Source organism: Rhinolophus hipposideros (genome assembly GCF_964194185.1).
Source record: "Rhinolophus hipposideros genome assembly, chromosome: 3".
In the NCBI taxonomy this organism is placed as follows: Eukaryota; Metazoa; Chordata; class Mammalia; order Chiroptera; family Rhinolophidae; genus Rhinolophus; species Rhinolophus hipposideros.
In genome coordinates this window covers 1,545,788-1,571,817 of record NC_138049.1, presented here as the reverse complement: position 1 = coordinate 1,571,817, position 26,030 = coordinate 1,545,788, and the positions used below count along the sequence as shown (strand labels likewise).

Here is a 26,030-nt window from a genome sequence, read left to right as displayed (position 1 = left end):
TGGGGCGTCACTTGGCAGAGGTGCATGTGGCACAAGAGGGTTAGAATAAGCTTCTTCCAGAATTCCCGTTCACTTCCTGGGACTCACTTTGGAATATCCCTGAGCTGGGAAGGAATTCTTGGAGACTGGGGTGCGACCTAGAGGGAACCTACTGGTGACAAAGGGCCAGAGTGGGAAGAATGCTAGAAACTTGGTCTCCAAGACCACGTGGCACCTCTACACCAGCTCTCAGTGTCGCCATGCCCCGCTGGAGTCTTTTGCTGCCGTGGAGTCCCCCCACCCCCCTTCGAGGCTAGTGTGGATATCTGCCGTGTGCCGCAAGAGTGCAGGCTTTCTTCTCGACATTCATAGTGGAAACCAGGGGTGAGGGAAGGGTGGTTCCATAGTGCCACAAAGTGGGCGTGTCTGCCGTTCGCGTCTGTTACTTTCCATGAGCTGGGTAACTTAAATACATTCTCGTAAAAGAACCATGCTTGTTTCATGCATGAATATATAAGATAAACGTGTTGTTCTTTGGACCACAGTTAATGGAAGAATAATACTGGAACAATGGGGACAAAGTTTTTAAGTGCCTTATTTTGAAATTAGAGCTATAATTGTGTAAGTTTTGTTGTTTTTCAACCGTGACTTTAACCTGGTATTTTGTATTTAACTTGTATGTGTGTCTGCTCATCTCAGTATGTGCCTCTTATGTCTTGAACTGATGGAGTTTGTTGAATGGAAGTTAATGTTCCTTTGCTGTTAGTTACAGGACGAGGAGCGAAGGCGACAGCAGCAGTTAGAAGAGATGCGGAAACGGGAAGCGGAGGAGCGCTCCAGGCAGGAGGAGGAGCGCGCCAGGCAGGAGGAGGAGCGCGCCAAGCGTGATGCTGAGGAAAAGGTTATGGTCCTCTGAGGGCAGCTGGGCCCTCCCCCACTTAGCCTGAACGGAAGTGGTTGGCTGGGCACCGGGGCGGAAGCTCATCTCTTTCTTAAGACGTGCCTGGGTCCCCCCCCACCGCCTTGTCTCTGGACCAAAACCTATAGCCCAGCCGGCCCCCCACCTCTCTTCTGAACTGTGTCCGGGCCCCTGATGTCTGCGTGTTGTCTCTCTCAGATTCTGAGCTCGTAGCCTGGTCAGCCGCCAGCTCTGCCGCACTGGACGCGGTGCAGCTGCTGCTGTGCCCGCGATGCTGGCTCAGTTGTGGAACTTGAGTTTGAGCTGTGGGAAGAGACAGGAGCGTAGTGAGACAGACTGTTCACGGGAAGCATTGAAATAGATTATTGACTGAAACTACTCCATTCTGGTTGATGGTAAAGAGAGCAAATGGCTTATGAAAACCACGATACAAGGAAAATTGAACTTAGTGTGTAATGTGTTGGGTGTTCTGAGTGACTACTTTGTTTCCATGTTTTTCTGAGTAATCCTTTCAGTTAATTTTTAAATGACAGAATGCTGTCCTCTGGTTCCCTCTCCATCGGTGCGCGTTGCGGCCTGTCTTCCGTGGGGCCCCCCTGCACTGAGGTGGGGAGTCAGCGGCCATCTGTTGGTTCCCTTCTGTGAAGGTGAAAGCTCGACTGCCACAACTTCTGATGGGGAAAGTTCCATTTTTATTAACAATTCCCTCTTTGATAGTCCATCGAACTATAACTCGAGAGCACCCTCCCCCCACCCACCCCCCCAGGAAAAGAAGCTTTAGGAAGCTTTTTGTAGTGATTTGATCTGCCAGGGTACCTGCTTAAAGAGGCACATTGACAGAAGCCATGTGACAGATTGAAATGAAAGTAGAATAATAACGTGAGGACACACACCTGTGTGTACGTCAGTGATCCTGTGTTTTACAGACCTTCACCCCTCCTTAAGTCTGTCCCTTACCTGTAGGTCTTTCCTGAAAGTCTGGGCTTTAGGGATTAGGTTACCCCCACAGCCCTGTGTGACGGGGTAAGTCAAAACGGATGGCCTTTCTAAGGAAACCCCTGGACTCAGTTCTACGGTGTTTGGTGGTGGTCTCCTTTTCTTGGCTGCGTGGAGAGATGTACCTTAGCTGTCCCAGAGTCGGCATGCGCATCCTGCCAGCCCAGGGAGGCCTGCCTGGGCCGGGTGCCCATGGAGCTCTAGCCAGTGTGGGTACAGCGGGCAGCAGCGCGTGTGGACGGCAGGTTGTCTCTGCTGAGACTCGGGCGTTGGGTTCCCCTGCATGCTGCTCACAACTGCCTGCGTCAGACACACTGTTTCAGCACCTGCTTCTGTAACTGAGTGCTCAATGTAAAACGAAGTTGAGTAACCTATTTTTTTATACAGAATGTCCAAAATTGATGGGTTTGCTTTGTTATAGCAAAACGTTGGGTAGAAAAAAGGCTTCTCGGTTTCTGTGATTGTTTCTGCTCTGAGTACAACGGAAGGAGGACGTTTCGGTTCCCCCGAAAATGTTCTCGAGTAGCTGTTCTTCTGTGATGCTAAGATACCCGAAAGCTGCACTTGAGAGATCATTCTAGATTCCGTTCCAAACCCAAGAGAACACTTACTTGTGTGGAAAGTAAGAGAAAATGTTTCTCCTTCAGGATGTCTCCACACAGAGTGAGAAGGTAAAGTGACGCTGGGTCGGGGCCAGGGTTGGGCTCTGGTCTCTGCCCCTCGGAGGGGAGGGACGCCTCGCCCAGTGTCCACTCACTTTGTGTCCACGTGTGTCTAGAAGCAGCAGGGCGACACACAGGCGTACAAATTGAAACGGGGACTAAAATCGTTTACCCTAAGGCCAGCAAGGTCCTTAAAATTAGTTATCTTTGGTTAAATGAATTTAAAATTCATTGTACTCCATTCTGTAGCATTAAACATTTTTCACATTAAGGGAGATTATTCGGTTTGATCTTTCATCCCCTTTCTTACTTACTTTTTTCTTATGTTTGAAAACTTCTGTCAATCTTTAACAAAACTGTGCTGTTACCTTTTTTAATGTTAAAATAATTTTAACTCTGTCAACTGTAGTTTGTGCGGATGTATGTCAGAAAAATGTATCGTGTGTGTCAAATATATTTGAATATCCTGTCACTCCTGCCCTTCATGCCTGGCTCTCTGATTTCCTGTGAGGGAGTCAAAGACGTGAAATATAAGTTAAGAACTGTGGAAAGCATGTTTTAGGTTGTTGCTCTGGGAAATGAATAATGTTTTTACACTTGATGGTTTCAGTAGTGGGAGGTACAGCAGGGAACTTACTCCTGCCCTTCTAGAAGGACTGCTCTTCTAAACCCACTGGGGGTCAGTGGAAAGGCACCGAGAGTGCCAGCCATAGGCGGCCATGACAGCCTGTGTGTGGCCTGTTTGCTCTTTAAATGCAGCAGTGACAGGTAAGTTACTGTCGTACTGAAAACAGAAGGAGAGAGGCAGACCCAGAGGGAGGAGGAGCAGAGGGGATTTAGAAGTCTGGCGGGTGACTGAGGGGACAGTGATATGTAGCAGGCGCCTGGGGAGCCTGGGAGCACCCGTGACTTCGTTCGTTCGTTCCGCACTTCTGAGCAGCTTTGTGTCCACTCGTTCCAGCACAGTGTGAGCGTGTTCGTGGCCGCGAGAAGGCCGCTTCCAGGTTGATCTGCTCATTTCTGTCCTAGTCATTACCATGCTCAAACGTTCACGTGCCTTGCACTCTGTCAGGTGGCGGTGGGGGCTGGGGAGCCAATCCCTCCTTCCCTGCCCTGTGAAGGCCGGTTGGGTGGGCTCTGGTCCCCCGATCTCTGTCTGACCTTTGCGCTTTTGTCTATTCCCGCCTACAGAGGCGACAGGAAGAAGGGTATTACAGCCGCCTGGAGGCCGAAAGGCGCAGACAGCACGACGAGGCCGAGCGCAGGTTGCTGGAGCCTGAGGAGCCGGGTCTGTGCAGACCTCCGCTTCCACGGGGCTACGAGCCCCCGTCCCTGTCCCCTGCGGCTCACGCTCCTCCCCCCCCACCTCAGCGCACGGCCTCTTCCCTGCAGGCTCAGGCCCTCTCCCCTGACTCCCTGTACACCGCCAAGTTCGTTGCATACAACGAAGAGGAGGAGGAGGACGGCAGCCCCGCAGGTCAGGATAAGTACGCCGGCTCGACAAGGTCTCCTCCTGCCGCCTTTAAGCCACGGCAGCCCCCCTGCCAGCCGCGCCCGGCCTCCGATGGCATCTTTCTCTCCAACTCATTCCAGCCACCCTCGGCCAGTGCCAGCAGTACTGCTCGCAAAGCAGGCCAGCCCCTGCCCCCTCCAAAAAAAGCGAGCGGCTTCCATCCCAGCCACTCCAAAGGTCGAGGTAAATGGTAGACATGCCAGTCAGCCAATCAGCCGCACTGTCTTCCTGATCGGCGCCTCTGCGCACCTCCCGCTGTCATGTGTCCGCCTCAATCAGCACGCTTGGGAGTCCGGGTGGTGCTTTCCTCCTCCAGTTGTAATGTCTGCTCGCGGCCTCCTTGGCAAACGGCCCAGGCTCCAAATACCTATGCACTTCCCAGAATCCATCTCTTCCATCAGCGGGTGGCAGTCAGTCCCCTCCCTCTGTCCCTCCCTCCGTCCCGCCCTCCCCAGCCACTCGAAGTACTGTTGGTCTGGGCCTCCATTCTCTGCTCTTCAGATAATGCTGACATTTGGTAGAACACGCTCCCTTTTCATACAGTTTGGTACCTGACGCTAAGTTTCTGCTTAGTAGCGGTGTCAGCGCTACATGCCAAGTGTCCATCCTCTGCTCTGAGTAGGACTGCGTCCTGGATGAATGCCGCGTGGCAGTGTCCTAGGCACTCCTGCTTTTGTGTAGAGGCTTGAAACTGTGGGAGCGCTCCACTAAGCAGGGTGACGCTTCTGCCTAGCACCAGCTGCATCCTGCTGGGCCAGACACCCTGGGCACTGTGAAACGATCGTTTCCTCGTCACTGGCTCCACTCCTCTGTCACGTGCCCTCTGGCTGCGCCACAGCCCTGCTAGCAGACCTCAGTGGGCATACAGCTGCCCGGTGTCGTCCACAGTTCTCAACTCGTGGCAGCACATGGCGGGGCCCTGCACGTGCAGGGCTGCTGTGCGGCTGTGCTCAGCACAGCAAGTTAGGTTGAAGATACAGCTGTGAATTGGGGAGATTCAGATTTCAGACTAATCTCAGTACTTGCAGCAAACGAGAATGCTGGCAGTAAGCCTTCTCAAGTTCAGTGGTGGTGCTTTGAGTACAGACTCGTAGGGCAGGGGACTCATAGCGGTGCCGGGAACACCCCAGAACTCGCACGCCTGTGACTCGTGTTCAGGGGCTCCCTTCCCGCCAAGTCAGAGCTCTCATCCACTAGGTTCAGCATACGGTGTTTCCGTGGTCACTCAGAAGCCAACCTGGCTGTTGGAGATTTGTAAAATGTCTGTTGTGACAGACGAACCTGAGTTGGGTAACGGGACACCAGCTGAGTCGTCACTAACTGACTGGCTTTTAGGCACACCACTAACCCTGTCTTGTCTCCCACCCGAGGTCCGCGTGGGAGCAGGCTACATACACCCCGCATCCGCGCGTCTTTGCAGACGCCTTCCTCCGTGAGGTGCAGAGCGGGCGCACCACATGCAGCATGCGTTCTGACCTTCCATCGGTCACCTCATGAACACCGTCCCTTCCCTCTCTCCAGCTCTGTCGTGAGCGCTCTGGAAAAGCCTGATTCTGCAGACGGCACTTGGCTTCTTCCACTGGGAGCTGTAGGAATGGAGTCAGGATATGGATTGGAATGATTTCAGCACAGCGATGCATTAAACACAGTCTTTACTAAAGCTCTTTGAAGGTTATTTGCAATGTGTAGTATTAATTCATGTGGAGTCAGCTGAAAGTATTTGATATTCTGATTAACTGAAAAGTTTGAAAAACTGAATCGTACCAGTGGAAGAAACAAGGATCATTCTTAAAACAAAGCTCAAAAGATAAAACTATTTTTAAAAACAAAATGAATTAAAAATTTCGAATTAAAATTGAAAAACGTCCACTATGCAGATAATTTATTGAAAGGCCTACTGTGGGTTACCTTGAGTTAGAGAGAGAGCGCTAGGATCCTGTTGGATTTTTTGAGTCTTGGCTGAGCCGGGTGACTTTCCATCCAGTGGTGTTAGGAAACCCGCACTAAGTAATCACGAAAGATACAATGCGTAGAGAGATCGTTCAGAAGCAGCGAGCGGGGCTCTCTCAGATACCTCAGATACATTTCTACGCAAGAGGGCCTTAGATCGAAGCATCAAGTCCACGCTTGTGCAGCTTGTCTGAAAGGGGTGATTTCCGCGTAGGAATATTGTAATAATTGTGTGGCCTCTTTAATCCAGTCCCCACTGCCGTCAGTGTTGGCTGACTGTTTTCAGCATTTATTGCCGCAACACGTATTACTACAAGCAAAATATTTTTTTCAGTGTGAAGTTTTCTTTCTCCTGCTGATGTTACAGTTAATAGAAATTCATTAGTACTGTTTTAATGCATTACAGTTTAATATTTCGTTCGTGGCAATATTTGCATACGTGGATGCATTTAAAACTGTGCGTCATCTCTTGCTCTGCCCCAGCCCTTGGAGCCGATGGGTAGGTGACAGCCAGCAGCTCACTGGCATTACTGGGCCCATCGCAGGCAGAGCTGCTCTCCCCTCACACCGTGCTGTTCTGGCTTTTGTTTTTGTTTTGTCAGTGATCCTGCGTCTGGCTCTAGTGTCGATGCTGTGGGGGGGCTGACAGTTCATTTGTTCAAAAAGTTGTTTTAATAATTACCATCATGTATTTTGAAAAAAATTCAATAGCTATCCTGAAAAGAGGAGCTTGAGTCACATGCTTCCCTCTTAGTCTGCAGGTTGAGATGACCGCCTCTGTGGTCAGTGCTCTTGTAGGAAAATGCTTAGTATCGGGTGTCTGAAAGTTTTGCTGTCTCCCCATTTACGTCAGTCTTCTGTGGACTTTTTTTCTGAATGGACAATAATTACGCACTTGATCTGATTGAAGCTTTTTGGCTGTCACTACCTAAGGCCGATGCCATCTCCTGTCTAATAAATACCAAAGGGCATGAGGCCAGTTACTCAGCAGCTTGTGACAGTGGTGACTGGATTACTCAGGCCACTCGGATGGATGGGGGTTTCAGATCAATGGGGCTTCAATCTAATCTGAAGAGCCGTCACCTTTCTTCTTTGTTCAGTAATTAAAGACATCTTACTCTGTGGGCACTGCGTCTTCAGCATGAGTCGAGTTTTGGGGATAAATGCAAGTACTTTAACTTGACTTTTTCTTTTATGGAAAAGGACCAAACTCTTACACGGGATCTACTGGGATTCTCATTGGTGCCCAGGACGTGTATCGGGACCCGAGAGAGAAACTGTCCAAAAGGTATTTACATCTGTGCTGACGGGTGCCTCCCGCCTCACGCAGTCTCCTTGCTCACGTCTCAGAGACTTCGTTGTCAGCCCAGGTTTTCATCATTGTACAAAATCACGTGAGCATGTGAGCGTTTCTATTTTGTGTCGTGACGTGGTTGTTGCAGGCAGTGGTGTGGGCGCCGCGCTCACCAGTCGCGACGTGAGAGTCACTGGGCCATGCGGTTGGCTTCTGCCACAGAAGGTCGGCAGTTGTGGGGCAGCGTCCAGGTGCCCTGCGCTCAGGCCAGCCCTGCGGGGGCGCCGAGGGAAGCGGCTGCTGTCTTCCCTGAGTGTCCCCGCCTCCGTTTCCGTCAGAAATGCTGTTGCCCAAAGGGTTCTTAAAACATGGAGGATGAGCTAATCCAGAAAATCCTTTGTATCTGAACTGGAACTTCGTACTCGGTTACGCACACGACAGCACGTCTCCGACACACAGAGTCCATTAGCATCCTGTATTTTAAAGCCATACTCCTTCAGTTAAATTTATTCAGAATTACCTGCTTGTTAAAATTGAAGTCACTAAAGAGTTTTGAGAGTTAGATGTGACTGCAGAAAATTAACATTTTATAAGGAGAATATTTGGCCCTTTTTTCTAAATGGGTTTGAATACAGCACCAATGATTTGAATTATAGGAAAGGTTATGGCAAAATTGAGCAAAGAGTGAGCCTCTCTCTTCCAAAAATTATACTTAATTGCCCATTAACATAAACTTACCTACTTATTGACAAGTTATTTCTGTTTTGACCAGTAATTATTTGTGTTTCCCTGTAATGCAGCCAAGATGCAGATTTACCTGGAAGTTCGGGAGCCCCTGAAAACTTGACATTCAGAGAGCGCCAGCGTCTTTTTTCACAAGGTCAAGATGTGTCTAATAAAGTAAAAGCCTCTCGTAAATTGACAGAACTGGAAAACGAACTGAACACAAAATGAAAAAGCAAAGGACATCTGGTTTCACCCCAAGTCCTCCAGTGTGGCTTTGCGGGTGGGAGCCTGGACACGAGGAGGGGCTGTATTTCTAAGTCACTGTAATTGTTTCTAAAGTGGTTGGGATTTAGAGACGGTCCAATTCCAAGAAATTCTATTTTATTTTACCAAGAGATTATCATTTATACAATTTCAACACTGTCTAATTCTTAACTATCTGGCTCACGTGAAGATAACTTTTTTGTTAGTTTGTTTTTAGAGCCTGAGTTGGAAAGGGCTGTGACAGAATGGAGAGTAGTAGAAGCTAACGAGGGGTTTCCACCCCACGTAGCACAAACAAGTCCTGTTTCTGTTCTTTCTCGAAACTTTCTTTTAGCTCCTCAGACAGGGCACAGCTTGGACTCCCCAACAACTGTTGGTGCTGAGACTCGGCAGTTGGGTTTTCTCTTCCGGGAGAGAAGACTTGTGAAGCCAGGCCACTGCTGGCTGTGGCCCAGAGATGCCATACGACTGGCCATCCCTGCCTGTCGTGGGCCAGCTTAGCCGAAGCTCCCTGACAGCGGGCCAAGGCACACCACACTCTTCATTCCCGCTCGTGCCTTACGGGTCCAAGCCCTTCTGGTCAATGCTAAATAGATGTTTGATAAAACTTTCCAATAAGAAAATTTGGGGGCTTTACGCTTAGGAAATTTTGTTTTTGTAAATACCAGATTATTGTTGGTGATTTTGAATGTGGCAGTTAACATTAGAAAGTTAGCAAAACATTTCAAATATTCAAAGGAATCTATAAAAGAGTATCTTGAGCTGAACAGTGTTGATGTGAATAGGAACGAAAATGTCTTGAGAAGCATGTCATACTAATAGGTGACACTTGAGCACAGCTGTTGCTCAGTAATTTAAATTTGAAAAAGAAAGATTTCCATTGATGCGCTGTCAGGGAAGGGAAGGGATTCGATTACATACGGCATCGGGAATTTAAATTTGCAAGAACAGCTCATGGCAGTTCAAGCTGATTTTTACGCTAATAGAATTATTTAATGTTCATTTGTTGAATTATTAGTTACCACTGTCATTTCTTCGGCTATGAGTATGGCTGACGCTGGGGAGACGGACCTCACGCTGTTTGATGTTGTGTGATGATAAAACAGTTAATTACTTCGTGATCGTGAGCACGTTTTCTGTCTGACAAACCCTGATGTGGGGTCTAGATGATTTTCCTGCACCATGTTGTTTTCTTACAAATCTGTATTTTAGGAAAACACACACACTTTCGAATAGAAGAGGGAGGGGCTGTCTAGCCTTGGAAATCACTTTAATAGTTGTATGATAAATGATTCAAATGCGAGTGTAAATATTTTTGTGTCTGTCAGGGTTCTTATTTGGAAGTGTGCTTTTACCGTTTCCCTGCTTAAGTAAGAGTAAAGCGGTTCTGTGTTGATGAAGGATTTGCTGGCTGCTCCGGAAGTGCTGGGCAGTGGGCTCCCCTCAGAGCTCAGAGAACACTGGTGGCCTTCCGGGGACTAAGTCCCCACTTTCTTTCTTTGAAGAAAATGAGGCAGAAGAACTATTCTGTTAATATATAGAAGAAAACAAGTACACATCAGTGCGTGCAAATAAATACGTGTAAATATCTGCATACCTGGATATTTGTGTGCGTGCTGTCGAGCTCACAGACAAGTGGGTTTGGCCACCCTTGCACGGGAAGCCAAGTGTGAATAGGTGTGACTGTTTTTCATAACTGCGTTTTATGAAAAACATCCAAACTGCTGTAGTTTTCCATTTCTACTGTATTTCACTTGCAACCTATTTTTAATAAACTTTGTATGTATTTAAGTGTATTTGCTGTCATTGAGTAGTGCTGTAACAGCCGCTTCCTGTCCCCGCTGGTGAGACGTGCACTGAGTGTCCGTCGGCGGTGCTTCTGCGTGGGGACGCGCACTGTCCCCGTGGTACAGCCTGACTCCACTTTGCAGCTGTCTCCTCCTTGCTGTGTTCTGGCTTCCACGGCTTTGCGTGTCGGCGACCCCGGAGTTCTTTAGACTTGTTCTTCAGTCACACTGTCCCATCATGCCTCTTTGAATCTGGAGTGTACTCGGTAATTAGCAGATTGTGAAATGGTGTTCTGGTGACATGTGAGTGCACGGGCCCCCCAAGGTAGCTCGGGGAGGGGCATTTGATGACAAGGAGGTAAAGAGGGGCAGGGCTGAGGCCGCCAGGGACGCACTTTCTCCCGGCTGGTCCTGGCAGCCGCCTGGCTGTTTCTGCTTCCCCTTTGGTTTGTGGCCTCCGAGCAGGTGGCAGGAGCGACAGGATTTCAGAGAGGGAGGCGTGTCTTCGGTCGCAGATCCGCGAGGAGGCGGCTTACCTATCGGAAGCACTGTGTGTGCTCAGTACCTTTTGATGCCCAAAAAAGAACTTCAGAGTCTGGGAAGACACAATGCAGAGGCTGTTACACTGATTGCAGGTTCATGTCAAGGCCCGGGTGCTGTCGCTTCTCCTGGAAATAAGCAGCGCTCAGGGGCACTCTGTGTCCTGCGTCACAGGCGGAGCCCTGGGCGCTTTTCTAGCATGTGCCCGCGGACAGCAGTTTCCCCTGTGCCTGCTCACGTGGGCAGCTGATTTCAGTAGTTTAGGAGCACACTTGTCACATTAAGCCACAGCAGAATTTCAGTGCGGTGACTGCAGAAGGGAGAACATGCACAAACAGTGACGGGTTATTCACGCCAGTGTCCAGCCAGTGTAGTCAAAGAAGTCACATGACCCCGGGAGGCGCGTTCACCTTCCAGCTGGAGTGGAGGAGGTCATTTCCCGCACAGCTTATTCCACAAATACAACTTGAGGTGGCTGCGTGGGGCGCGGTGCTGCGCTGGTCCCAGTGTCCCAGAGCAGATCTGGACGGACGGACAGTAGGAGTGGCCGTCAAGCCCTTGCGTTTGTATCCAGGTGGACAGGGCACTTGAGGGGTTCACGGACGGACCCGTTTGAGTCATGGATGCTCCCTTTCGAGAGGAGCGCCCCCGAAAAGCCAGGACGGAAGGGGGGAGTGTCCCTGCAGGGAGGAAGGCAGCTCCACGCGGCGTGTCCACGGGACGGGGCCCCGGCGCCGGCGAGGCTCGTGCAGGGACCGGGACCGGCCACAGCCCTTGCAAACTGCTCTCCAAACGCAGCACCCACGCCAGCCGCGCCCCCGGCCCCGCGACCCCACGCCGTGAGCCTCACGCCCGCGGCCCGGACTCCGCTCGGACCAGGCCGTGCGCTGCGCGGGGGGCGCCTCCTGGCCGGGGGCGCGCGGCTGCGGGGCCACGTGCACGTGAGGGGCCGGGGGACGGGCCGGTCGGCCAGCCGCCCCCACGCGGCCCTCTGACCACCCCCCCTGGGCGCCTGCAGGACGCGCTCCCGCGGGGACAGGTGGATGAGTTCGTGGGTGTCACCCAAGTGCAAACCACTCCAAGCCGGCGCGGTCCACGCCCGCCCTGGGCCCACCTGGGCCCCACCCTCCTGCTCCGGCCGCCCCCCCTTCACCCCGTCAGAGGCACCTCTGTTCTGCCTGGGCCTCTGTGCTCCCACCCGGGCGCCCCCACCGCTCTACCGGACGTCCACTCGTGCTAAGTGGGGGTCAGCGGTTAAGCAACAACCGACACCCTGTTTGTAGCTCCTGCCCTCTGGGAGTGGGACAGAATAAGGGAACGTGATTAATCAGTGAGCACAAAATGCATGTAATCCGTGAAAGTTGAACTGCACGAATGCTGCCCAAGGGGAGGTACACAGTCTCGTGTTCTGGTGCGGCCAGGTGGCCCCATCTGAGGGTCAAACGTAAGTCTCCCTGGGAGAGGGGTGCAGCTGAGCGCTGAGATGAGAAGCTGCCACCAATGCCCTGAGAGCGTGGGGGAGAACTCCAATCCAGGCAGGCCCCTACCCCCAGTAATGGCTGTGTGCTGGGCAGGCTTGGGACAGCCCAGGAGACAGCTGCTACGTGGGGCTGAGGGGTCAGGCAGGACTACCAAGGATGTTTATCTTCAGGGCAAGGAGAAGCTATTGAGATACCGAGAAGAGAGGGAAGACACGACTAGATCCATATTTTGGAAATGTCACTTTGTGGCGAGTCTTGGACCTACCGAGGAGGGTGAGAATGAGCCTGCAGATCTGTCAGAAAGCTGATGGTGGGTGAGGGCCTCTGTGGGCCCGGTCCCAAACAGCAAACCCAGTGAAAACCGCTTTGAAAAACCAACACTTAAAGCCTCTGCAAATTGCCCTAAGAGGACACTTCAAATGAAAAAACATCTATTGAAGAAAATTTACTAAAACTCTAAGAGCGAGGGCAGTCTGTGGCTCCCTGCCTGCCCTCGCCCCCCGCCAAGCCTAGCTGGACAGAAGTTCCCCCCTTGGGCCAGGAATTCAGGGAGCTCTGCCTTCAGCTCCCCACTAAGGGGCACCGTATCTCACCAGGAGGGACAGACCACCGGCGTGGAGTGGAAGAGGCTGAATTCCTGGGGAATGCTGTGGAGACCTAGGGTTTTCTTCCTCCCCACAGCCTCCACGCAGGGTAGAGACGTTACCCTAAAGCAGAGGCTGGGTACTGGGGTCCTGACGGCTCTTCCCCACTCGGTCACTGCAGAGAATCCGTATCAAGAGAGCATGCCAACAGGCCAGGCGCCACAGCCCTGCCCCAGCCCACAGTGGTGGAGTGGAGATGTGCCCAGGGAGAGAGGCAGACCCAGGACAGACTGAAGCTGTCCTCAGAGGATCAGCTTTATTTGAAACACACTCGGGGACGTTCAGAAACAATAGTTCTTGTTAATTAAGAGCAATTACTTGTCTGCTTGGACCACTGTAATGAAATACTACAGACTCGGGGACTAAGACAACAGAAATTTCCTCGCAGGTCTGGAGTGGAAGTCCAAGATCCCAGTGTCAGCAGGGCTGGTTTCTCCTGAGGCGTCTTTCCTTGGCTGGCAAATGGCCACCTTCTAATTACGTGCTCAGATGGTCTTTCCTCTGTGTGCAGCCACCCTGGTGTCTCCTCGTGTAAGGACACCAGTCGGATTGGATTAGAGCCCACCTTAACAGCCTCGTTTTAACTTATCATCTCTTTAAAGGCCCTATCTCCAAAAAAAGTCACATTGTGAGGTTTGGGGTTAGGGCTTCAACATGTGAATTTGGGGTTGCAGCCCATATCAAGCAACAAACTAAACCATGGGCCACCTAGTTCACTAGAGGAAACCTGGAAGGAAGCTAACAGGAGCCCTCCTGGGGTTAGAACAAATTCAGAGACTGGCCTCCCCCAGTATACCTGCCCCAGTTTAATTGGACCAGACACTGGAGAATTTATGCCCCAGGCCATTTGTTAAATAATAGAGCAATCCGTCAGGTATTAGTGGGGCTTAACAGGTGGGTATGACCAAAGGTGATAGCATAATTGAGGGATTAGGGAAAGACAGTTAACAGGAGCCTTAATAAAACTGTCCCCAGGCGCCTGTGAGGTGCCTGAGGCTGGGTCCTTCTAGAAGCCACACCAAATCCTTCACACTATGGGAAATAGACTTCCCTAAAGAGTTCAACAAAGTCATTCAACAAAGCAGGCAAATAGCAACAAAACCAAACCAGCGGGGAGGGGCTAGTGAGGGGAATCAGTATCCAAAATTTCTACAATATATTGCCTAAAGTGTCCAGTTTTCAACAATAACAAAATTATAAGGCATGAAAAACGTGAGTCTCTTACATGGGGGAAAAACAGACAATAGAAACTGTCTCAGAGGGCCCACAATGAATTTAAAAAGTAACGGCTTCACAGCAGCCAATGTAAATATGTTCAAAGAACTAAAAGAAACTACACTTATAGAAATAAAGGAAAGTATGATAGTGTCTCATCAAATAGAATATATCAATAAGGAGATAGAAATTTTTTAAAATAATAAATCATCGAGTTGAAAATAACTAAAATTAACTAATATAACTAAACTAGAGGAGCTCAAGAGTAGATCTGAATGAGAAAAAAAAAAAGAATCAGCAAACTTTAAGAAAGATTGGTAGATATTATGTATGCAACCTTAAGAACAAAGAGAAAAATAGAAGGAAGACAAATGAATGGAACCTCAGAAAAAGGTGAGAAAACTAAGTGCACCAACGTATACATAATGGGAGTGGCCAAGAGAGAAGAGAGAAAGAAAGGAACAAAAAATATTCAAGGAAAGAATTGCTCAGAACTCCCCAAATTTGCTGAAATTTGCTACACATCAAAGAAGCATAATGGACTCCAAGCAGGACAAATACAAAGAGATTCACATCCACACACATCATAGTAAAAATATTGAAAGAGAAAAGCAGGAAGAGAAAAACGACTTGCCACATCAATCCAAATGGACTGTTGGCTGACTTTTCATCAGTAACAATGGAAGTCAGGAGGCAGTGGGATGACAGTGAGAGGACTGAAAGAAAAAACTTGTCAACCAAGAATCTTGTATCGAGCACAAACTGTTTTTCAAAAATGAAGGCAAAATAAAAGCACTCACAGATAAACAAAATTTGAGAGAATTTGTTTCTAACAGAGCTTCCTTAAAAGAGATACTAAAGGAAGCTCTTTAGGCAGAAAGCCAGTGAACCCACATGAAAATGCAAATCCACAAGGAACACCAGTAAAGATAATTCTGTAATTACAAAAGACAGTGTAAATGTATATTTCTTCTTCTTCTTAATTTAAAATCAATTGTATATAGCAATGTGTGTATAATTGTATTGTTGGAACTGTCACATATAGAAATATAATATATTTGACCAAAAGAAAAATAGCACAAAGAAGTTGGATGGGAGTAAAGTTTTAATGGAGTGAGAAAATGACACCAGATGGTAACTTGAATCCACAGCCACAGGACCAAATGAAGACAGTTAGAAATGGTGAAGAAGAAGGTGAATAAGACAAGTCCTATATATATATGTACTTGCTGTTCTTTCTTTTCTTCTTTGATGAACTAAAATTATGTAAAGTAATAATTATAGCAATGTGTTTTTTTTCAGTTCCCCAAAAGTCTTTAATAAAATATTTTTCTATAGTAAGGCAGGATAAACTATTAAAATTCTCTGTGAGGATTTTCCTCTCATTGTGATTTTCAGAAATCACCTAAAAATGCTTTATTCCAAGGCTCAAATGTTTTTATGCTGAATTCTGAAGATTTTCTAAGAAACCACTTGGCAATGATTGGTTGATAGCATGGTTTTACTTATAGCATTGTCTGACACATTTGACAATGATTTCAGTTTGTCATACACAGTAACAACTAAAAAGTCTCTTTATTAATGTAAAGTTTCTTGTTTTGAACTTGTAGAGATAAAGAAGGAATGTGAAGTAAGATTTGCTTCACGTTTTGGGCAAGGGAGAAATGAAGAGTGAAAATCCTCAAATACTAGTTCTTAAATTATGGAAGTGAGAGCACAGATAAATGAGAAGGATGGAGAAACTAGGTGAACAGTAGGATAAAATATTTATTCTGTGATCTCATTATATGAATCAGTATCACACTGTATTGTTGCATTTATAACATGTATAGATGTAACATGTATAACAGTAATAACACCAAAAATGGGAAAGGAGAATGCAGTTGTATATGAATAAGGTTTCTATCCCTAACTGGTATTGTCACTATAAATGTGGAGTCAGTTTTTTCAGGTTCACATGTAGGCCTTCAAGCAACTGCTAAGAAAAATGACAAAAAATAGTGAAAACATCGTCAAAGGAATGAAAATGTTACATCAGAAAATATCCACTTGTTGCAAAAGAAAGCAGTAAAAGGATAGAAGAACAAAACAGACATGAGATGTCTTTTTAGACAAAAAAATTTTAGACATAATTCTAGACATAAATTTTAGACATAATGTTAAATATAAATGAATTAAACAATCCAGTCAAGAGGCAAAGATTGTCATACTGGAAATAAAGCAAGGTCCAACTATATGCTGTTTACAGGAGACACATTTAGATTTAAAGATACAAATAGGTTGAAAGTAAAAGAATGGAAAAAGATATGCCACTATCAACCACAAGAAAACTGAGTCACTTTACTAATAGACAAAATAGACTTTAAGACAAAAGAATGTCACTAGAGATAAACAGGGACATTTTAAATGACAAAACAGTCAATCTGTCAGAAAGATATAACATTATATCTTTAGAGCACCTAACAATAGGGCCCTAAAATTAGTGAAGCAAAACTGACAGGATTGAAGGGAGAAAAAGGCAGTTCAAAACTAATAGTGGGAGACTTCACTCCACTTTCAGTAATGGATACACTAGGCAGAAGACCAGCAAGGATACAGAAGAGCTGAACAATGTTGTTAAAGCAACGAGCTCTAACAGACATCTATAGAACTCTCCACCACCCAACAGCAGAATGCACATTCTTTTCCAGTACATATTCAACATTTTCCAGGATAGACAGTATGCTAAGCCATAAGACAAGACTGAATAAATTGAAAAGGAGAGAAGTCATGTAAAGTATCTTCTCTGATTATAATAGAATTTAAAAATTAAAACAAAAAAGAAATCTGTGAAATTTCACAAATATGTGAAAATTTAAAAAGACACTCTTAGATAACCAATACATCAAAGAAGAAATCACAAAGGAGACAGGAACTATTTTGACATGAATGAAAATGAAGATACCCTGGGATGCAGCTAAAGCTGGGAAATTTATACAGGTAAACACCTATACTGAAAAGTAAGGTAGATCTTACGTCAACAACCTAACCTTCTATCTCAAGCCCCTGGACAAAGCAGAGAAAATGAAACCCAAAACTAGTAGAAAGAAGGAAACGATAAAGATTAAAGTAGAAATAAATGAAATAGAGAATAGGAAAAACTATAGACAAAAATCAACAAAGCCAAAAGTTTCTTTGAAAAGAAACAAAATCGACAGGCCTGTAGCTTGACTGACTAAAAAGACAAGAGGATTCAAATTACTAAAATCAAGAATATAATAGAGCACATTACTACTAACTTTGCAGAAATAAAAGGGACTATAAGACAATGCTGTGAACAACATTGCTAACAAATTAGATAATCTAGGTGAAATGGTCAAATTCCTATAAAAGACACAAACTACCAAAACTGATTCAAGAAGTAGAAAATTTGAACATAACTATGAATAAAGAGGTAAAGTTAGTAATCAAAAATCTCACACAAAGTAAAGTCCGGGCCCAGATGGCTTCACTGATGAGTTCTACCAGACATTTAAAGAGGAATTGACACCAGTCCTTCTCAAACTCTTCTAAAAAACAGAAGAAGAAGGAGCATTTTCTATTCCACAAGACTGATACCAAAACCATACAAAAACATCGCAAGAAAAGAAAACTACAGAGCAATATTTCTTGTGAAAATAGATGCGAAAGTCTTCAAATACTGGCAAACTGAACCCAGCAACATATACAAAGGATTTTATATCATGACCATGTGGGCTTATCCCAAAAGTGCATGGTCGGTCCAGCATTTGAAAATCAGTTACTATAATGGACCGTATTGACAGAATGAAGGACGGCATCCCCTGGTCGTTTCAGGAGGCCCAGGAAAAGCGTTTGGCAAAATCCAACTGCCCTTCATGATGAAAACAGTCAATAGCTAGGAATGTGAGGGAATTCCTCAACCTGGTCAAGAACACCCGTGAAAACCCCACAGCTAACATCACACTGAATGGTGAAAGCGGCATGCTAACCATGTCCTTTTTCACCACTTCTATTCGTCCTGGAGGTGCCAGTCAGGGAGAGGAGGCAAAACAGCGGGAAGCAAAAGACCCCTCCTTCAGAAAGAAGTGAGACTATTTCTGTTTGCAGACGACGTGACCTCCTACATAGAAAATCCTAAGGAGCACACATATGCAGCACTAACAAGCCAGGCTGAAGGATACAAGGTCAACATGCAAAATCAACCGTGTTTCTATTCTGTAGCAATGAACAAACCAAAAATGAAATTAAGAAAACAATTCTACTTGCAATATCATCAAAGGCAGCCAAATGCTTTGGGAGACATGTCACCAAAGACTTGTACTTGAGAATATTCAGCGTCTTCTCCAGCAGGCCATGCAGGTCAAAGCCTGGGCCATGCCACCTCACACCTGTCAGGATGGCTCTGACCAAAGGATGGGTGATGGCCGGGTCAGTGCAGATGTGAGATTGGACCTCCACACACTGCTGGCGGGAATGCAGTGAGGACAGTCTGGCAGTTCCTCTCTGCGACTGCACTCCTGGGAATGGACGCCAGCAGAAGGAAGCAGGTCTGCACATGGGGTGTGTATAGGACGTCTCCTCAGTGCCACTCATACCAGCCGGGAAGTGGAGACAACCCAAAGGTCCTCCCGCCTGCAAGGACGGGTAGAATGGTACCTCTGCACAAGGAGACGTTATCAGGGAGTACCAAGCAATGCAGTCCTGACAAATGCTACTGCATCCTTGGGCCTTGAAAACGTGATGCTGAGTGAAAGAAGCCAGTCACAGAGGACCACAGATTGATTCCACTTGCATAGAATGTCCAGAAGTGGCACCTCTGTAAAGATAGAAAGTAGATTAGTGGTTCCCTAGGGTTGGGGAGAGGGTAGTTAGGGATGATGGCTAAGTGGGGTGATGAAAATACTCTAACATTAATCCTAGTGATGGCTGCATGACTCCTAATGTGCTAAAAGCCACTAACTTGAACCTTCTTGGTGGGTGACTGTGGGGAAGGGATTCTGGGCCCGTGAAGTTGGCGGGCAGGCATTGGCCATTGCAGTTGTCCAGGGAAGACATGGCGAGCTCTTAGAATTAAGGGGACTTGTGTGAAAGTATCTGAGGGGTTCTTTTAGGAAGTAAAATTGACTGAACTTGGGAACAGAAAGTCCAGAAGACTGCAGGTTTTCTGGCTGGGTAACCAGTCATGAAGCGACTGTCCGAAACGGTCCCAACTGTCTGTGAGCCATGTGCGAGCGGCCTGAGGGAGGAGGGCACCAGGCACAGAGGACCGGCCCTGAGCCCGCCTTGCTGGAAACTGGCGCTGCCCTCCTCATGAAGGCCTCCCATTGCTGGCTTTCTCAGCATTTACTGCAAATTGTTCATCTTTCAGCTCTTCTGCTTAAAACTCTTCAGTGCCTTCCTGACTCGGGGAAAACGCAGCTTCTTTCCTTGTGGGCCTCGAGCGCCTGCCCGCGGCGCCCGCCGGCTGACCAGGCTAAGACCTGCCTCTACCTGGCTCTACCTGGGCCGGGTTTCCATGCTGACCCTGACAGGGCGCTGCCCTGTCCATTCACGGCACTCAGTTTCAGCCTTAGTTCGGCTGCTGCTTTCCGGCTTAGTTACCTGGCTGCTCGCGCATCGGTTCCACCCACCAAACGGGAACTCAGGCCTGGTTTGCTCACTGCTGTGTTCACCTGCCCAGCACATTATAGGTTTCTAACAAATGTTTTTAGAATAAATGAATTAATAGAAAGGAAAGAAATGATGATTCTGGCGAGCAGCGTCCTTAGAGCAGCGCCTTTCACCATTCCCTGTGCATCGGTCACCTGGAGACCATATTAAAATGCAGGCTCTGAGTGGTCTGGGGTGGGAGGGCCAGGCCTCTGCCTTTCCCACAAGCCCCCGCTGCTGCTGCTCTGGGGGCCACCAGATGCCGGGCATGGAGCTCGTGACGGTGGCCCCTCCAGCTGACCCTTGCCATAGCTTTCCACTGAGGCACATGCTCACAGCTGTTCATGAGCCTCTGCTCTGAGGGGGGAAGTGACGACTGATGACTGTCACTGAACTTGATAATTTTCCTTTTTGGATCCTTGCTTGTAGGCCAAAGAAGAGCGAATAATTGAACTGGAGACTGAAAATGCTGTTCTTCACCTGAAATTGGCAGAGGTAACGTCTTACACGTCGTGTAGATTGAGTTGAATTTTGTCCCATGTGTTGACTTTCGTCCAGTGAGGATGGACATTCTTCTCAATGTCCCCTGACCTCTGTGTCGTCTGCAGGTCTGAGCTCACAGGGCCCTCAGCCTGGCGCTGGTGTCCCGGGACACGCTCCGTGTATACCCTGTCACCCTGCCCACTGGGGGTTTCCCCTGAGCTCCCCCTTCTCAGAATTTTCTGTTTAACCTCTTCACTCTTCTGAAAACTCCCACACCAGGCAGAGACTTTCCAAGCTGATTCATAGTTCCTCTCAGCTGCCATCTTTGTGTCACCTTACTTCCAGGCTAATTGCTCGTGAGCTCTGGCCTCCTCCTGGCACAGCAGAGGACTCTGGGTAAGCAATTTCATGAGCAGCAGTCAGTCGGAAGCTTTGGTCAGAAGCAGACGCTCACGCTCAGCATCTGGCATTGAGGAGAAGCCTGGACCCAGCGGCAGAGTGGGCTGGCTGGGTCCTCGTCATCCAGGACCAACAATAGTGAGCCGGCTCATCAGGACTATGTGGCTCCGCGTTTGGCTTCTACCCGAAGAGTTAGAGGAGGAAATCAAGGAGATAAAACAGGGTCCTCCGCGGCTGCTTCTGATACTCGATTGTCACGTGTTCTGCGGCCTAAATGAAAGAAGGAAATCGAACATCAGAGCTAACCAGCACCCCTTTCCCCTCCTTCCCCTCTCCAAACATTTGGGACAGAGTTCATGCCTCTGAGGACCCCACTGCTTTCCTACTTCTAAATTACTGTGTGGGATTAAACCAGGCTTCCTGGGGTATCCCAGAGCAAATGAGCCAAAGTCAATGAAACTTAATCTGAATTTTAGTTCATTTTAGTTTCTTCTGTCCGCAGAGGAGAAATTAATGTCTGTATGCTACTTGCTGTCATTTCAACATGACAATAGTGCCCAGCATTTCCATGTTGTTTGTCCTGAGCTCATCCACGTGAGAGAAACTCCATCCCATGGTCTTGGGCATGGAGGCCGCGTCTGAGGATGGCAGTGTCACGGCCACCATCTTTAACGTGGACGCCGGCCCGGCCGGGGACTGCTACCCTCTGTCCAACCGGCCTTCAGCTTGTCTCGTCCATGGTCTATTTTAGGATTAAAGAGTCAGTGAAGGGGGCGGGGGGTGAAAAACAATCAGTGAAGGGCATTCAAATGCCAACAAAGCTGGGTTTGGCAGCAGAGGAAGATTTGGTAAAAGTTCAAGCAAACAAAGATGTCAGGTTAATCAGGCAACAAGGCAGAGCTGAGGTTACTATTGGTGGTGTTTCAGTGAGGGTGGCATTCTGCTGGAGCCTGTGGAGCAGACAGGAGCGAGGTGGCTGGTCGTCCTGCAGCAGAAGCCGGAAGTGGCAGGCAGCTTGGGGAACCACAACCCTGCAGTTGTCCCTGCATGCGCTGTCTGTGTCCCACAAACGCAGCTGCCAGCACTAAGCTTGACATTGCCAGATGTGTCCAGGGTGGCTGCTAGGGCTCCAGGTAGCACATGCCGGTGCCAGGTGTGTGGGGGTGGGGGAACAAGGAGGTAGGGAACACGCCTGCCATGTCTGTTCCTCTCTGTCATTTGCTCAGAAATCCTGCCCCGTGACTGCCAACACCTCTCTGGCCAGAACTGGGTCACGTGTGTCCTACCGTTAAGAGAACCTGGGGAATCTAGGTTTCAGTAGGAACGTTGATAAACGAGGGGCTGTGGTAGCAGCGGAAGGCAGACAAGCAGCCACTCGTCTCTGCCACCCAAACAATGACGTTTCAGAGAACTCTGACTGGGATCTGTTTTTCCGTCAGAGAAATAAAGATCGTTTTCTGTTAGGAAGACAATGCATGTAAGTCCAATCAGCAGAAGTTACAAGCACCCTTTGGCGGTGTTTTTGTTTTCTAGTATTAACTGTGGCCGTGAGAGCAGTCCCCACACTGCTTTTGTGAATCTGGTTTTCTCTGAGAGATTCTGAACACTGAGTCCTGGAAATGATACCCAGTTTCCCTTTTCATAGCTGTCTTGTCCAGAAAATTCTTGACTTTTTATAATCTTTTCCTTTTAAAAAATGGTCATGTTGCGACATTAAAACGTGCATGGACTTCCTGTTTGCTTCCCAACAAGGCCTGGCTTGAACCTTGGCCTGGAGCAGACCAGGGTCCCACCACAGGGACACCCAGTGTCCCTCCACCCCTGCCGTCCTGCAGCACCCACACCCCACGGGCCACCCACCCGCCTCCCCCCTGCCTTATGTCCCCACACCTCTCTACCGTCCCATGTCACAGATTCGGACACCTCTGCCCGACTCCAGCAATGGCTGTTTGATGAGCTCACTCACTGCATTCCTCCCACAGTCCTCCCGTTTCATCTGGTCGGCAGTCCCCTGGTCACTTTGTTTTCCTCCAACAGCCACGCCAGGACTTCCTGTCACTCGCCACTTAGATGTCTCACTCATGATTTCAGCACTCCCTTGCAGGTAGCCAGGACCCCACCATCTCTGCCACCGTCACACCCCGGCGCTCCACATATCTTCATCCCGTGTGCGCCTCCCCAGTACCTGCACCGAGTTGCTGCAAAATACCGACAAGTAGGAAGGTCGGTCCTCGCCATCCACCTGACACAGGTGCTGGGATCCAAGCCACGCTGCAGTCCTGGTTCCAGAATCAGCTGCTCCCCACCCACCACGGAAAGTGTTTGAATCTACTCCCCCTCGCAAACCTCTGCTCCCAGCCCCTCCACACAGCCGTCCTTGGGGGCAGACCACTGTCCCCTCTCATGCACAGTGTCTTCCTGCCGCCCCACCAGTCACCTCGTGGCAAGCACCCCCTGCAACCTCGGGAAGGGCCTGCTTACAACCAGCCTGCACCCCGAAACCCCGACTGTTCAGCTGCGGGACCTCCTCGCCACAGCCGGCCCGGAGAAGGTGGCCACCGTCTGGGTCTCTGTCCCCTCACTGTCATCCCGCCTGTTGCAGTGCCCACGCCGCCCGTCCGAGCACACGGCTCCAGACTCCTGGGCTCCCTCCCAGCAGCAGCTGGCGTGACTTCACTGCTGTCCTTCCCCATGGACAGAGTCACATGTCACATGGAGCTCCCGGTCCCCTGCTCTCTGCCCTGTCACCAGTCAAGGGCAGACTCGCAGAGCTGCACTCCCGCTGGCAGGAGTCCTGGGACCCATACCAGTGGCCTGTTGAGCATTCTCACTGGAAGAGCCATGTCGTCGGTGACTAGCGTGTCCCTCTTACTTCCTGGGGGCTGCTTCCTGGCCTGTTTCCTTCTCCTCCCCACCCTTCCTTCCCGAAGATAAAAAGTGGGTTCCTGTTAATGAGAGAGCACATGTCTGCTATTCCCCCACAGCTTTCGAGCTTACTCCATCTTAATATTTGTAACACCACTAAGTCTATTTCAGTACGTAAGTGATGAAAATATGCGTTTTACTATTACTTAAACCATATGTTTCCTGTGTGGGATGTATGGCTGCGGTGCTGACGGAGGAGCAGTTTCCCAGCATGCACCAGCGTGTAAGAATGTCGTGTGAGTGTGAACACCTGAGTGGACTTCTGGGCAACAAAGCAAGTTCATTATGTGTCCCTAGTACCTGAGTGGCACCTCCACCAGCTGCTCCAGCCCAAAACCGGGAAGTGTAAAGGGCGGCATGTCCGACCCCACATCCATCTCCCAACCCTGGCAAGGTTGTGCCCTGAGCATGTGCTGGCCCCGCCCACTGTCCACAGCGAGATTCTGAGGTCCAAACCAGCACTGGCTTTCGGACCAGTTTACCTTCTTCGCTCCATTCTTGTCCACAGAAGGCCCAGGGTGCCCTCTAGAAATCCTCCAGTGGCTTGGCACTGTCCCTCAGCAAGTGCCCTGTTTGTCACCCTTCCCCACCTGGCCTGCAGGAGCCTCTGTGCCCTCCCCCCCACTGCACCCTCTGTTCCTCTCACACTGTTCTTTCCGTTGCTGGAATCTGCCTCTTCCCTCGTGGGCTCCCCACCGTCCCTGCCCTCCGGACGCTGTCGCCCAGCGTGCCACTGGTCCTGAGCACTGCCGGCTCACCTCCACGGCTGGTTCCCGCCGCAGCGGCGGCTGCACAGGGCAGTGTCTGCTTGTGGGAGACTGGGGCCCCGTGGACGGTCGAGGAGCTCCTCCCCTCGGAGGAGAAGCACCTGCTTCAGCGCCTGCACTTTAAGGTGCTGAGTCCCCTTCTGTTTGTCTCCACGACAGTACCAAGGAAGGATGGGAATCAGGAGTGGCAAGGCCACAGGGCTCGGCCACCAGCGGGGGCCTCGGCAGAGGACACACCTGCCCCTGATCCAGCTCCATCATGCAGCTCAGGTAAAGGGATTGAGCATCAGCAGACTCTTCATTTACACAGTGGACGCTCACGCTCATAACTTGTTTTGGGTGAATTGTGTTAAGTCGTGCCGGTCAAAACCTTAGGGAAGGAGAAGGAGCCTCCATTTGGGGAGCAAAGTTCCTCCTGTGCGTCTGACAGATTTTCCGCAATAGTTGGCTCGTCTGCTTTCCCCAGATGGGAAGGTCACCACGGTTGTCATGAGGGCTTTGGTGCTCTGCTTTCCCACACTCACTGAGGACGAGACGCCCCTCAGGTGGCACAGATGGCTGGGACCCGAGCAAACACGGGAAAGAAACATTGGGCCGCCAGAGGGGTTGCTTCAGACAGCTGTGCGAGCCTCAGCTCGCACAGCAGCACTTCTCTCAGCACCCAGCAGCACTTCTCAGCTTTCTTTTAACATCACATGGGAGAGCCCTGCTTTGCACGTGTCCCACTAAACAAGCTACTGCAGTGTGTCCTCAGAACAGCATCTTGAAACACTGGAGATTCCAGAAGGAAAGGTGGGAAAGTCGTTATTCTGTGTAGCACATTTGGCCATTCTCCAGGATGAAACTGTGGCTATTTTTATACCTTTGATTAAGAGCATTGTTCACGTTTTGTTATAAACAATGCAACCGGGTGAGAATTAGAAGGAAGCAAAGGTCATTATCACAACAACAAAACACCATCTGTCGACATGATTAATCCCCACTTAGAGGTGTTTTCCCCCCATGAACTGGTTTACTGTGTTTAGAATGGATTTATATAGAATTGATTCTTAATTCTCCAACTGTGTGAAATGAATCCATCTCCGAGTGAAGTGTATAACTGTCTGCATGCCACATAATAAAAATAACTCAATTTATTTCCGATGTTTTATCAAAATATTTCCCAAACGTGGAAGCAGTCTGCATTTCCTAGGAGAGAAAAGACTGACAGAACTTCTAAGCTCAAGGCACGACTCCGAGGTTTAATTCTGAGACCCGATGTGCAGCAGGGCGCTGGCTGCCATCCCTGGGCCATCACGCAGGACGCGCCTGTCAGCTGCATGGTTCCCGGAGTTCCGTAACGGCCGCTGGGCCTGGGATTCCTTAGCACACTCACCCAGCGAGGTCGCCCGGCCTGCATTGTTCTCACCGTGAGCTCTTGACAATTGGACTTCCAGAAGGTGGTCTGGATAAGAGGCCAGAGCTTCGTTCCCATGTCAGGAGGGGGACTGTGCCAACACTGCAAGGAAGTAAACAGCAGACAGAGAGACGGCCTGCGCCTGGCTTTTCCCCGCCATGCAATGGGTGCACTTCCCCCGGAAACTGGTGAAACAGTTTATTTCCGTGACTGTTTCACATATGTGGGCATATGCACTCACACAGCTGCTCTGTGTAGCGCAAAACCCATACCTGCAGGTCAAGTCCAGAAGTGGGTGTGGCCTCCCGTCCCACCTGAAGGGGCCACGGGCCATGGTGACGGGTGTCAGACTCTGGTTTTGAACAGACTCTGTTCGTGATAAATTGCTGTCTGACTGTGTTAACTGTGGACAGATGTTTGTGTGGGGCATAATTGTGCTGT

At 49.1% G+C, this 26,030-nt stretch overlaps 1 protein-coding gene across 12 annotated transcripts in view; it reads left to right on the top strand.

Annotated features, from left to right (window-relative positions):
* The window catches only part of AFDN (afadin, adherens junction formation factor), a 131,468-nt gene extending 121,369 nt beyond the window's left edge, over positions 1-10,099 (top strand). For 5 of the 12 annotated variants that reach the window (XM_081035369.1, XM_081035378.1, XM_081035376.1 and 2 more), the window contains 4 exons: positions 746-880; positions 3,748-4,033; positions 7,223-7,307; positions 8,114-10,099. In XM_081035369.1, the coding sequence (XP_080891495.1) occupies positions 746-880; positions 3,748-4,033; positions 7,223-7,307; positions 8,114-8,267 (660 nt within the window). In that variant the 3' untranslated portion in view covers positions 8,268-10,099. Of the gene's footprint in view, positions 1-745; positions 1,030-3,747; positions 4,253-7,222; positions 7,308-8,113 lie in introns of those variants that run through there. The other 7 variants (XM_081035379.1, XM_081035377.1, XM_081035375.1 and 4 more) reach the window with 5 other exon arrangements.
* The last annotated feature ends 15,931 nt before the right edge of the window (positions 10,100-26,030 follow it).